Below are 13,408 nucleotides of genomic sequence, written 5' to 3'. Positions count from 1 at the left end.
GTCCAAACAACAGAGGTCCCACTGTAAACATTTTTAAATATATATATATATATATATATCCTACTCCCTACCTTTGTTGAGAAATGTAACAAATTGATAAATCGTCACAGTGTCATGATCTGCAATTCAGTCATTTAAATTTAATTTAAAAAGCACAGGGAATTAAATAAAACAAAGAAAAAAAGTAAATAAACACAAAAGGACACACGCACACTTACATACTGTAAGTGCTTTGGTGTTGCAGATATACTGTAAGTCACTATGGTTGGTTTCCAATTGACTCTCGACCGAAGCTCTTCCGCTTTTAATTGACCCCTCCGTGGATATTGCGCAATCCGTGTCACTGACCAATCAGAGGCCAGAGATCTGCATAAACCAAAGCCCGTTTTTGCTCCTGCCATTTTCTCAGACAACATTGCATGGTCCAGTATAGGGTTAGTTAGCGTTTTATCGCGTATTTGGGTTATTTAACAAAAAATATGGTTAAGAGGTGTAGTCACGGACTTTGTAATAGTGACGACAGGTATCCTGAAAGGCTAGTTGGTGGAGTTCGATTCGTACCCTTTCCAAAACCGAAGACCCAGTACGAAAAATGCCTCAGATGGATCAAACTTTGTGGAAGACCGCATCATCAACTAAATCCATCTAATATCAACCGGAACACATATGTTTGCACGAAGGTATGCCCTATATTTGATTTTCAATACATGTCTCGTATAAATGAATTCGAAGTTCTTCGCTAGCATAACACAGCTACGTGTGAACGATTGACACACTTATTCTTTGTTGAGCAATATTTAGCGATGATCGGACTGCACAAACGTATTGATTTCTTGCTGGCTCCCGACCGAAGCTTAACCAGACTGTGTTTGCACGAAGATATGCCCTAAATTTGATTTTTAATACACGTCTCTTATAAATGAATGAGACGTTCTCCGCTAGCATAACATTGCTACGTGTGAACGATTGACACACTTATTCTTTGTTGAGCAATATTTAGCGATGATCGGACTGCACAAACGTATTAATTTCTTGCTGGCTCCCGACCGAAGCTTAACCAGACTGTGTTTGCACGAAGATATGCCCTAAATTCGATTTTTAATACACGTCTCGTATAAATGAATGAGACGTTCTCCGCTAGCATAACATTGCTACGTGTGAACGATTGAATGAAATCAGAAGCATGGTGTCTCTCTCTGTTAAGAATGCATTGTATTTAGAATCTATAATATATCGTTGATTTGAATGAAATGAGAAGCATGGAGTCTGTCTGAGTTCAGAATGTATTGTATTGTATTTGCCATTTTTACTGTTTGTCTTACGTGAGCGCACGTGGCGTGACGTCACTTCAGGAGGCGTGGTTAAGTGCCCTGTACGGAGGGGTCAATTCCGGTAAGATGTGAGGCGGCGCCGTGCGTGCGCGCGCACCCGTGAGGTGAGGCGGCTCAGTGGGCGGCCGAGACTTCCGCTGGGGAGGAAAGAGTGACGCTTCCGATGGGTGGAGGCAGGCAGGCAGGCAGTCGGGCATGAAGAGTAACAGAAAGTAAAGATAGTTGCCAGAGCATTTCAACGGAATCGAGGCAGTGCCGCAGCTGCAGGTAAAACAAGTCTTGCAACGGGTGCCAAACGTTGATGTCTGAGGTTTGGTCTTTTCTTTGATGGTGTCGCCCCCCAGGATGGGCCCGAAAGTGCAATATTTCGTCAGTGTGCTCTTGTCATCTGCACAGCTGCTGCTCACCTCTCCGCTGGTAAGTTCGCGTCCTCCTCCTACCACCCAAAAAAGTGCTGACGGGGCTTTTTACCTACAGTGGTACCTTGAATTTGAATGGACTCTTAAAAGTCCCCTTCCATCTGAATCCACCCCCCCCCCCCAACTTTTGTGTGCATAACATAGTTCAAAATGATTCTGTGACATGCTTTCAGTTTGACACCTCTTCGGTTTGTCAACTGAATGCAAAAAGCCTAAATCTTGAAAAACACGTGAATTGGAAATCTGACAGTGTGACATAGTTAAGTCAACAATTCATTTTAATGTACTTGCCGAATTCATGCTCGAGTACTCGTTCACTCGTCTTAACTGAATGCTGGCAGGGCATTTTCCGTGGCTCCCAAAACAGTCGATCAAACCAATCAAATACGGACTATTTAAATATCCATATCTTTGTCTTACATCAATGTTTTAAATTGATGTAACGGGATGGATTAATGAAGCCTGCATTTGTTGTCGCTGTTGACAACCATTGCAGCAATTAATGAAATCAAAGGAGCAGATGACCAGCATCACCTGAAAGTAGCTCACCCTTGAAGGTTCTCCCATGTTCCCTTTCAGATCACGTTCCCCATTACAAGCTAACAGACACACACACATACACGCTAATCCAAAAACAACTGCATGAGAGAATTGTCGCACCATCATGTTTCACAGTGGAGGGCCACCAGGCCACCGAGACCCGGGGGTGACTTTCATAAATCCAAAAAGTTGTCAGCGGCTTGTAGCAGCCCAACCATCGAGCCCAACGAACCGATATGCCCGCTTGCACGAAGCACAGGCGATGAAATTAGTACCCAGTGAGATGGCATCTTTGGTCTTTTGGTTTTCTCGCTGTCCACACACGTTGGAGTACGCTCACGACTTTGACCTCCCATTTCAGTATCACCGTCGCCATGGAGACCAAAACGGGTTTGTCGAACCTGCCTACAATAGACTTTTCCGACTTGGGATCTGAAGCTCCGCCCGCCTTTGCTACAGTTGCCATGCCCAACAATCTTTCCAAAATGGGAAATGAACAGAACATGTTTGAAGTCAATTCTCTATTGCGTATTCCAGATAATATTGGAGTATGTTTTTTGACAAATGTGTCAGACTTGTCCAAGAAAGTTCTACAGAGAGGTCTCAACTATTCCACTCAATAATATGTACACGGAATTAAGATTTTGGACGGAGCAGGACGCAATCTCAGAGTTGCAGCGAAACGTTGGCGATCGATGCAAAAAAGTTCGACGCCTCAAAAACTTCACATTGAAATCCAACAGGATAAAATAGTGGAATCGTACTGCGCGTGTAATTTAGGGTGAGTGAGTACTTTTTACTTGGAAAGATCACGAGTAATATGTGTGGGTGTATTCATTTGAATTGGCTCGGAATAGAATCCAGTGCTCTGTCTTAAAAGTCTGAGGTGATACAAAATAGTTCAAATAGACATTTTGTCTTGCATGACATGCCGCATTTAGTAACTAACTAACCTGACTCTTTGGCATAAAACATGACACACTTCATTCATTAGGTCAGTGATACGCTAAAAAAGTGAAAGTTGTTCTCCTGCAATGTATAAAGCACTGATAATAATTCAATCAAACTCAGAGAAGATACTTCTCCCTCACTTACCTTCGAACATACAGCCTTGTTTTTGTTGATATTGTCCACATTTAGTTGTACGCACGCTCTTCCGCCGAGCCTTAATCCATTGTAGACACTTCCTTAAGTGTGTTTTAGTCTTTGGAAAATGAATCAACCGGGCCCCTAGTAACCTGGCAGGATATCTTTCATCAGAATTGCACGTTCCCCAAGCGGATTTGTGGACCATTTTCTTTGTAACATTAACTTTTCCAAGCGCACGCTACTGACAAGCAGCATTTCTTGTGCCACAATACGGCGAGAGGGGCGTGTCAAGCCAGGGGTTAAGACAATACAGCTATTTGAATGGCTATTATTGTACGAGTGATTGACAGGTTGGAAAGGTCCATTATCTGCGGTGTCTCTGGTCTCATAGGACTTGTTCGTCCCGGAAGTTGGGACCCTTTTAGGCTGGTGGACTTCCGTTGTGTGTTGTGAATTTACAGCATTTCTTTCTCGCAGTTTTTGGGAGATTTGCGTTTTGTTGTACTTGCAGCATTTTTTTTCTTTTGCATTTTTCAGCGGTTGCAGCATTTTTTTTTCCATTCTGCAGAGTTTTTCTTTTGCTGTTGTTTTGCTGAATGTGCTTGTGTGTTGTATTGGGCACACTACAAATTTGTAGTAATGGCAGGCAAAAAAAAATTATATCTTTTGGGCATTTCCAACCAAAGTTATCATGCCAAGATTTTTGTTTTAACAGTGATAAACAGAACTTCACCCTCGGTTTACTTGCATAGTAAATAATTTCCCCCAAGGAGCTTAATTGAAATGGCATTAATCTAACCCTAAAAATATTGTTTTCATCACGTTGGCCAGTTAGTGCGAGCGTCCGAGTGTGAGTTGTGGCCCACATTCTCACTGTGTTTGAGTTTTTGTTTTATTCACTAAATAGCAGCTGCTCCCCCCTTATTTTCTCTGGATTTACTCATACATGGGGGCCGTTTAGAAGCTTGCTCAGACACAGCACAAACCATATAAATCCACCTAGCGAAGCCTTGTAACTTGACAAAAAGAAAGTATGTTGAACTAATACATTACATCATCTGAGAAAGTAACACCTTTATGACCAAGTAGGAGCTTGTTTTCATTGCAAGTGAGAGGGCGGTTTAGTGTAACTGCCACCATTTCCTAGCACCTCGTTTCTTTGTGTTTGTGTGTGCGTGCTCACTGTATGTCTGTATTATTACACATGTATAACAGTTGGCGTGCATGGTACCATTACAGAATGGAAATTATTTTGTCAGGATTTGTGTAGAGGAAAATGCATACTACTTGCTGATACCTCCTGTCATTTGCAAATTTACAGACACAGAGGAACCACTTACGCATCCAGGGTGGCAAAGAGTGCAAGATGTGTCCTCCAGGTGAGCAAATAAATCTTTTTTTTAACGTCTGTTTTTCTTGCAAAATACATTTCTGTACCAACGGTAGAATTTCAATGCAGTGCATTGCGTGGTGTGTGCCGGATCAGCTTCAAAGAAGTCCTTAACAAAGGTCATTCATTCATTCATTCATCTTCCATATACTGCTTATGCTCATGTGGTTGTGCTGGAGCCCATCCCTGCAGCCATTTTCAAGCGAGAGACGGGGGACCCCCTCAAGTGTCCATCCATCCATCCATCCATCCATCCATCCATCCATCCATCATTTTCTTTTCCACTTATCCCCACAAGGGTCGTGGGGAGTGCTGGAGCCTATCCCAGCTGTCAACGGGCAGGAGGCGGGGTACACCCTGAAGTGGTTCCCACCCAATCGCAGGGCAGATAGAGACAAACTGTCGCACCCACAATATCGCCCAGGGGCAATCTTAGAGTGTCCAATTATTGTTGCATGTTTTTTGGGATGTGGGAGGAAAACCGGAGTGCCCGCAGAAAACCCACGCAGGCACGGGGTGAACATGCAAACTCCACACAAGCGAGTCCGGGATTGAACTCGGGTTCTCAGAACTGTGAGGCCAACGCTTTACCAGCTGATCCACTGTGCCGCCCACCTTAGAGTGTCAGCCAATCCCAAGGCAGATCGAAACAAAGCCATTCACGCTCACCTTCACACCGACGGGCAATTTAGAGTCTTCAGTCAACCTAACAGACGTTTTTGGGGATGTGGGAGGAAACCTGGAGAAAACCCACAAAGTCATGGGGAGAACATCCCAACTCCACACAGGTGGGCCTGGATTCGAACCCCAGGTCCTCAGAACTGCGAGGCAGATGGGCTCACCAGTCGTTCACCGTACCACCGGAATAACAGTTAAAGAAATCAAGATAATTTTGGTGCTTAGGCCTTCAATGGGGTTTTCTACTTAATTAATTATCACACGGCAATCATAGAAAGCATCAAGAATGTACACAATTGCGCAGTTTATTATCAATATTCTCTGAAAACAATGAATATATGGTACTCCCAGATGCTGAATACACTGGGTGACGTTTTTATTTTTGAAAGTTGTCTACGTTTCGTGTTAAGACAGTTTAGCTTTGCAGAATCTGAAAATGAGTCAGGTTTTGACGCTATGATTTTCTTGATTTTGAAATCGATGACGTTTTTCTTGTGACATCAGTTGATTTTTGTTAGGTTATGTAATGAAAATACCTGCCCATGCAAGAAAAAAGGTGGCAATAGTTCAAAAAGTTGACCTGCGTGAGCAAAACCAGTCTTTTTGGACAGTGAAAAAAAAAATCATACTCAATACTACATTTGCTGTTGGCCAGTGTTATCAAACGTGTGCAGATCGTGTGGAAAGTCTTTTCCGGGTCGACCTCGGCTCGATTTGACCAACTCGACTTAGTTTATATCGCGCATTCACAGCAGCCGCAGCTGTAACAAAGTAACAATGTGACAGTAACTATACAAAAATACTCGAGCGAAATCTTCTTGTCCAATCAAATGATACCATACAACAGGCTGATGCAATTTCATGGAAGAAATATCATTGCGATGCTGTGTCAAAACCACCCACAATTGGTGACTTTTTGTCAAATTATTCATCTTGAACAGAGATGAAGAAATGCAGATGAGCATACTTTTTTTTTTTTTTAAATTTCTCTGCCTTTTCCTCACAACGCTTTGACTCACCATCAGTTCGAATCAATCGTGTGGAAACCTCGTCTGAAACTTTTTGTGTATCATTTATCTTTCCCACGGCCTCTTCGTCTGTGCCGGCAAAACGTGACGGCAGCGCGCAACCGTCTTGATCTCCGCGACCACATCGGGGCTCCGCTTGCTCTCCCCGCTCTCTGACCTGCGGTTGGAACCTCACGTGTGTTGTTTTTCGTGTGTCGTGCCAGGCCAGTTCCAGAAGTCTTGCGATCAGTGCGCGCCGTGCCCACCCGGGAGCTACACCGCCGACTGGAACCACGAAGACAGCTGCCATCGTTGCTACGGCGACTGCAGGCCCGGTAGAGCAACCTTGACGGCTGATGCGCTCACCGTCCGCAACTTTTCAGATACACTTTGCGTTTTAATCACGTGCAGGACATTTTTTGCCATAACAAATACAAAATGGACCCTTTTTTTGATTTGGGGAAAATGGCGACCTCGCACACCGACGACTGAAGCGCTCGCACACACACTCGTAGACAACACAGAAGTGAGAACACACAATTGGCCCATAAGAATGAAGATTTTCCTTTTATCTGTCATATATTTTTCAAAGTATTTCAACCAAATGTATTTACTGAATAACGTACAATACAGCACCTGCAGGCCTGCAATATTGCACTTCAAAATGTGGTTGCCAAGTTTTGTGACTCTGTATTAATTGAACAATATATTTTTTTCAATGATAGTTGACAATTATTTGGACGGAGTACACCATAAATAATCAGTGTCAATCGTATAAGTAATTATTTTCTTTCTACTGGCTGATATTGATAATGATATTGTGCAGGTGCTCAGATGCAACGAAAAGCAGGTGAAATGATCTTTGTCTTTTCTTTCCTCCTTCACCTCAGAATTCAACCACAAAGTGATCGAGAACTGCAGCAGCACATCCAACCTCAAGTGCGCATGCCGAGATGGCTTCCGCTGCACTTCTGTGGTCGCGTACACTGACAACTGCAAAAACTGTGTCACAACCACAACCGGTAAGAAGATGCTGAGTGGCGCAAAGGATGACGTTGTCGTCATTGTCAGAAACGCACCTTTTGCAAAGACAGCATCGTTAGTTAACAGAACAATATGTGGTACTGCATCCATCATTTTGGTTGTAGTATCATGCCGAGGGGATTTGCCAATGTTAAATATTCTCAATTGGCTAAAGAAGGTGACAAATATTAGCAACGGTTCTTAGTTTGATGCAGTGCATTTCTACAGTACTGCAAATTACAAACACAGTACGTATTAAACACATTGCTATTAACTCGATTACAAGGTGTACCTATTAAAGTGGACCCCCTTTTTTTTGGTTGGTCTGTAAGTTTTTTTTTTTTTTGTGAGGGGGGGATTAAAGCATCTCCCTGCTCCAATAGATTCCCTACCTCAATTAATCACCAGGGGGCGACAAATACGGTATACACTTCCTTCATATCACCGTTCACAAAGTTAACTGCTGAGCCCATTTGGACTCGGACTTTGTATACTTCCTGTGGAGACTTGGCGATAGACCCTCGCTCCTCAATGTTGCGTGCATAACATCCATCCATTTTCGTAGCATCTTATCCTCACAAGGGTCACTGAAGTGCTGGAGCCTATCCCAGCTGTCAACGGACAGGAGGCGGGCTACACCCTCAAGTGGTCGCCAGCTAATCACAGGGCACATGGAGACAAACAGCCGCACTCGCAATCACACCTAGGGGCAATTTAGAGTGTCCAATTAATGTTGCATGTTTTTTGGGATGTGGGAGAAAACCCACACAGACATGGGGAGAACAAGCAAACTCCACACAGGCGGGTTCAGGATTTGAACCCTGGTCCTAGTCATGTGTGTGTGTGTGTGTGTGTGTGTGTATGAAAGAGAAATTTGGCCACTACATCCCAAGATTGTCATTTTTTTTTTAAATTAAAGTGCTACATTCTGTGTCTCAGTCACAGCATTCGCAGCAGCAACAACATCAACAACAACGACAGCAACAACAGAAGATGAGCAGACTCGTTCTTCTCCTTCCTCAGGATCCCGCAGCAACTCTGCGAAGTTGTGCTCTTTTCCCGAGTGAGTAGCGCACAAAGTGATCCTAGCGACCAAACCTGCACGTGGTTCAAAAACCCGCAGATAATTTCGATCCCTCGAATGGTTTGGATTTGACTGTAGTAGGCATTGAACCCTTTAGTCAACCAGTCAGGAAGTTAACGATACGAGTCCACATCCAAGCTAAATAGGTAGCTAACTGCTAATCCCGTATTTTTGGGATCTTGTTTTCCAATCGGCCAATTTTCAGAGCACTTTGGACTTACCCGTCTGCTGCTGTCGCCCGATTATAACGATCTGTAGAGCAAAGAAATGTCCGGCCAGCAGGGCGACACAACCGGATTTTTGTCATAAACCACATCATAGTTTGGCTTTCCCCTGGAGCGTTGTTATGACGGTGAACCCTTACAAATGTGTGATCTACTCATATGATCTGATACACACAACATATTGATAAATAATGAGTTTTGAAATCAGAAACCAATTTAAAAAAATATTTCTTCAACTGTTATTCTACTTATTTTAAAAGGGTGTTTGGTTACAAATAATTCTAGCAATGTCTCAACATTGCCAAAAGTGGAGACACTTTGCAAAGTTAATATTTGAAGTAAGAAACATAAAGTCAACGCACATGGTTTGCCTTTGTGGGCCACTTAAAATGATGTTGCGGCCCAGATGTGGCCCCAGGGCTTTGAGTTTGACACCAGTGAGCTAGCAGATGAGAATAGCATTTAGCCTCACTAGCTTCAGTTATTCTGATTGACTGTCAGCTTACAGGGGCACAAGGATGCTAAAGCGTGTGGAAATATTTTTTTAAGCGCGATTTTAACTCGACTTAAGTTATACAGCGGAGAATCGTTGACCATTTGACCCCTGGCCACAAGATGGCACCAAAGCTCTACTTTTACATTAGACTGGGCGTTGGCCTGAGCACAAAAATGGCAAACAGTTTTTTTAGCCAGTCGTAAATGTACTTCCATTCACTCATGAACAGTCCCAACTCAGTACACTGATTATTGCTCTTCCATGCATTAGAGTTTTATAACCCTAATTGAAAAATATGTCACACAGATGTGACGCCCAGCCTGGAAACAATTTGAATGCCGTCAAAGGTGAGTCATATATTTGTTTACACGTGAATGAACCAACACTTTGCAGCCCGTGTACCGTTTGCGAGACAGAGCCGAACCCAGGCCCTCACCCGCTGGCCGTCGTGTTCCCGATGGTCGTCGTGGTAACCCTGGCCCTCAGCATCTGGCTCTGCATCTGTCGGCGAGAAGAGGAAACTTGCCTAAAGCGCGGTATGACGGCAAATCCGTTTCCGATCGATTGATCACCGGATGCAAGCCGGCTAATACACGTGTGACTTGTGTCCTCACAGCTGCGGTGAAGTTTTGCAATAAGGTGAGTCGTGTGCGCAACAAGTCGACCGCGAGTGTGCGCCGGTATGCTTTCCCGCTGCTTTTGTGCTCGAGCCAAATCCTCAGGAAATATGAGTGTTGCTTTGGCGCCATCTTCTGGCAATCTTATTGCCAGGGAACTATGTTGAACTGGATAGAAGAGCTTCAAGTAACGCTTTGCTTTTGGCATCTATACGAGGTTATTAAACTTTGTAAGTGGCCACACAGACAGGAAACAGTCTCATCGGTGAGGAAAGACAAATATCTATCTTGAAATGGCAGTTTCCTCTCCAGGGGGTTCCCAATGTTGCGGCCAAGGGGAAAGAGCCCAATCAGCACGTCCCGGTTGGCCCTTGCGGTACCAAACCTTTTTGTTCCATCCCAGCACTCACGTGCACGCTCGTCATGACGGAATGTTTGAATGCGAGCGTGCGTGTGCGCAGGCGCTGTTCATGTCCACAATGCGGGGACGGTCATCTTCAGCTGGCTCAGCCAGTTTACCGGCCAAGTGGGTCCCGTCACGGAAATCAAAGTGGCGACGAAAGACGAGGACGAGGCGGAAGACGCTGACCTGGCCGCTCCTCCTCCGCGGGGCTCCAAAGTTCCCCTGTCTGAAGAGGAGATGAGCCATGGGGGGGTCTTGTTGCCCTCTCAGGAAGAAGGCAAAGACTGGCACGCGTCCAAAGAGGAAGCAGAAGCCTGACGGTGGGGGCTGGAGACCACCTCAGCACTGCGGGAGATTTCATTTGTTTCACAACCTCAGAGAAGAAAGACTGTCTGGTACCACAGGTTGGGGGGGGGGGGGGGGGGTCCCAATAAGTTTCCTGGTGCACCGTTGTTCTTTATAATATACAGTAAAATATGTAGTGTGCCATTCTGGTTTTATGTCCAGTGAGTACATGTTCCTCATTTTCTTGTTCCTGCATGAAGCTACATGTTTTTTGTTCTGTTTTGTTTTGTTTTTTTTTGTTTGTTTGCATTTTTTTTTCCCTAGGTGTGACTTCTTATTCTAAGCTCTCGTGTTTTTACTACAGTAAAATTCACCACAAATCTTGCCGTGTTTTTTTTTTTTTTAATTAAATGCAATACCTCTCTTTAAATGATAGAATTTAAGAATTTGTCTCTAAATCTTCCTTCATTTGCATAGGAACAGTCTTAAAAATACTCCATGTAAATGCATATGAAGGAGATATCTGTAAGGTGTATTGGTGCATTTCATTGTGCATTTGAATTTGTAAAAAAAATATTTATTTCCGTAAATGTTGTTAAAAAATTGAATTTCACAAACAGTATTCTACAGTTTCATTAAACTCATCCTTCCATCCATTTTCTGAGCCGCTTATCCTCACAAGGGTCGCGGGGAGTGCTGGAGCCTATCCCATGTCATCGGGCAGGAGGCGGGGTACGCCCTGAACTGGTCGCCAGCCAATCGCAGGGCACATCGAGACAAACAGCTGCACTCACAATCACACCTAGGGGCAATTAGACTGTCCAATTAATGGTGCATGCTTTTGGGATGTGGGAGGGAACCGGCGTACCCAAAGAAAAAACCCACGCAGGCACTGGGAGAACATGCAAACTTCACACAGGCGACGCCGGGATTTGAATCCCAGTCCTCAGACCTGTGAGGCCAACGCTCAACAGCTGCACCACCTTTCATCATACCACCTCTTTAAACTCAGAAAAAATATTTTCTGAATGCCAGTCCCTGCTGGATGTCTTATTTTATTGTTTCTTGTGTAATATTGAGATTTTTGTATTAGCCTTATCCTATAATCATTCAGGAAAAAAAAATAAATCCTGAAATGTTTCAATCTGTGTACTGGACATATGAGTTTCTCTTTTTGAATTGAACTCTTGAAATAAATGTGTACTCGTATTTCTTTAAATACACTTGAAATAGCGGCCTTCATTCCAAGAGACGCCAGTCTTAATTCTCCACCGTCCCCAAGTTTTAAATAAACGGCTCCTTTGTAGCCTTTGACAGGAGAATATCACAGGTGGTACCACCAGGGGGCTGTAACTGACTAACGCTGTCCACCGCCTCCTGGTTTTGATGCGAGGTAGGTACCAGGTAGGACTTGACATGTGAGCAACGTTGTGAACGAGTTTTGTATCCACTCTAAATTTATTGCCAAACTTTACGCTTCAGTACACACAAGTTATGTTTAGTGGTGGACTGTTACAGTTTGTGTTGAGAAGTGGGAGGCAAAAAGTAAAAACGAAGTGCTTGTGTTTTGTGTAAGAAGGAGCAGATTTAATGACAATTTACAATTTGAACAGTGTGAATTATCATGCCATGAAAACATCAACGCAGTTTTGCCATGAGGTTTACAAGTTTTTTTTCCAAATATGAGTTCTCATTCAACCAAATCATGACCATTATTAGTTCATGTGCTTTGATTTGTGAGTGCAAAATTGAGATATGAATTCACTCCAACACACTTGACAATAAGCAGCTGTTTGAAAGATTGTGAGCAACCCCCCCCCCCAAAAAAAAGAGGCTTCAAGCTGTTTCAAGATTGGCTTAGTTTAAAGATCCATCCATTTTCTTTGCCGCTTATCCTCACAAGGGTTGTAGGAGTCCTGGAGCCTATCCCAGCTGTAATCGGGCAGGAGCCAGGGGACACCCTGAACTAGTTGCCAGCCAATCGCAGGGCACATGGAGACAGACAACAGTCGCACTCACAATCACACCTACGGGCAATTTAGAGTGTCCAATTAATGTTGGTTGCAGGTTTTTTGGATGTGGGAGGAAACCGGAGTGCCCGGAGAAAACCCACGCAGGCATGGGGAGAACATGCAAACTCTACACAGGCGGGTCCGGGACTGAACCCGAGTCCTCAGAACTGTGAGGCCACCACTTTTCAGCTGCTCCAAAGTGCCGCCCATGGTTAGTATAAAAGTGTCAATTTTATACAACTGTCCAGAAAAGGCCTCTCTGACAGCTACTTCTGTTTGACCCAGTTTTGTATCCTCTTTGTCTAGATTTGGTTAAGGGTTGATTCAGAACCCTTTTCCTCTGATTGGTTGGCCGCGTGTAGAAGACCCAGTTGTGAGCGTGTTTGTAAAGTCCACAACACTGGCTCAGGAGCAGAAGGGTAAGTGGAGAGCTTCGCTAGTGACATAGATCAGCTTGAGAAGTTCAAATGACTCATTTTCAGACTTCTGAGCAGAAAAACCTCTGGAACTCAGAAATGTGTTGATGACTTAAATCCATCCAAAAATGTCTACCGGTAATATGATAGCATCTTACCGGGTCACTTAGAGTAGTAGTAGATGAAAAAGTTCTCTTCTTTGTTTGTCTTTGCCCAATATTTGGCCAGTCATTTTAGAGTACATCATTGCCCGTGCAATGTTTTATGGGCTAGTTTTTTGGGGGGTGAAAGCAAGTTTTTTTTTAATAGAAAAAAAAAAACAGGGAATGGGGGGGGGGGCAGTTTGACACCAAAGTTTTAGAGACAGGAATCAAGAAAAAAACTATTCAAATAC

The 13,408-nt window shown here is 43.8% G+C and overlaps 1 protein-coding gene across 11 annotated transcripts; it reads left to right on the top strand.

The window, feature by feature from the left end:
• The first annotated feature begins 423 nt into the window (after nucleotides 1-423).
• On the top strand, nucleotides 424-11,242 carry si:dkey-260g12.1 (tumor necrosis factor receptor superfamily member 5). 11 transcript variants are annotated; one of them, XM_061819793.1, is made up of 11 exons: nucleotides 424-680; nucleotides 4,701-4,758; nucleotides 6,679-6,789; nucleotides 7,345-7,476; nucleotides 8,417-8,540; nucleotides 9,588-9,628; nucleotides 9,698-9,817; nucleotides 9,898-9,920; nucleotides 10,053-10,115; nucleotides 10,199-10,274; nucleotides 10,360-11,242. In XM_061819793.1, the coding sequence occupies exons 1-11, from the start codon at nucleotides 480-482 to the stop codon at nucleotides 10,617-10,619; spliced, it is 1,209 nt and encodes a 402-aa protein (XP_061675777.1). In that variant the 5' UTR covers nucleotides 424-479; the 3' UTR covers nucleotides 10,620-11,242. The 11 variants fall into 11 exon arrangements, with proteins under 11 accessions (XP_061675777.1, XP_061675778.1, XP_061675775.1 ...); XM_061819794.1 differs by lacking the exon at nucleotides 10,053-10,115 and having other exon boundaries at nucleotides 10,211-10,274; XM_061819791.1 differs by having other exon boundaries at nucleotides 10,053-10,128; nucleotides 10,211-11,242.
• The last annotated feature ends 2,166 nt before the right edge of the window (nucleotides 11,243-13,408 follow it).

Source organism: Syngnathoides biaculeatus, chromosome 5, assembly GCF_019802595.1.
Source record: "Syngnathoides biaculeatus isolate LvHL_M chromosome 5, ASM1980259v1, whole genome shotgun sequence".
Taxonomy (NCBI): domain Eukaryota; kingdom Metazoa; phylum Chordata; class Actinopteri; order Syngnathiformes; family Syngnathidae; genus Syngnathoides; species Syngnathoides biaculeatus.
The sequence above is the reverse complement of the archived record's forward strand: the minus strand, read 5'-3'. Positions and strand labels throughout refer to the sequence as shown.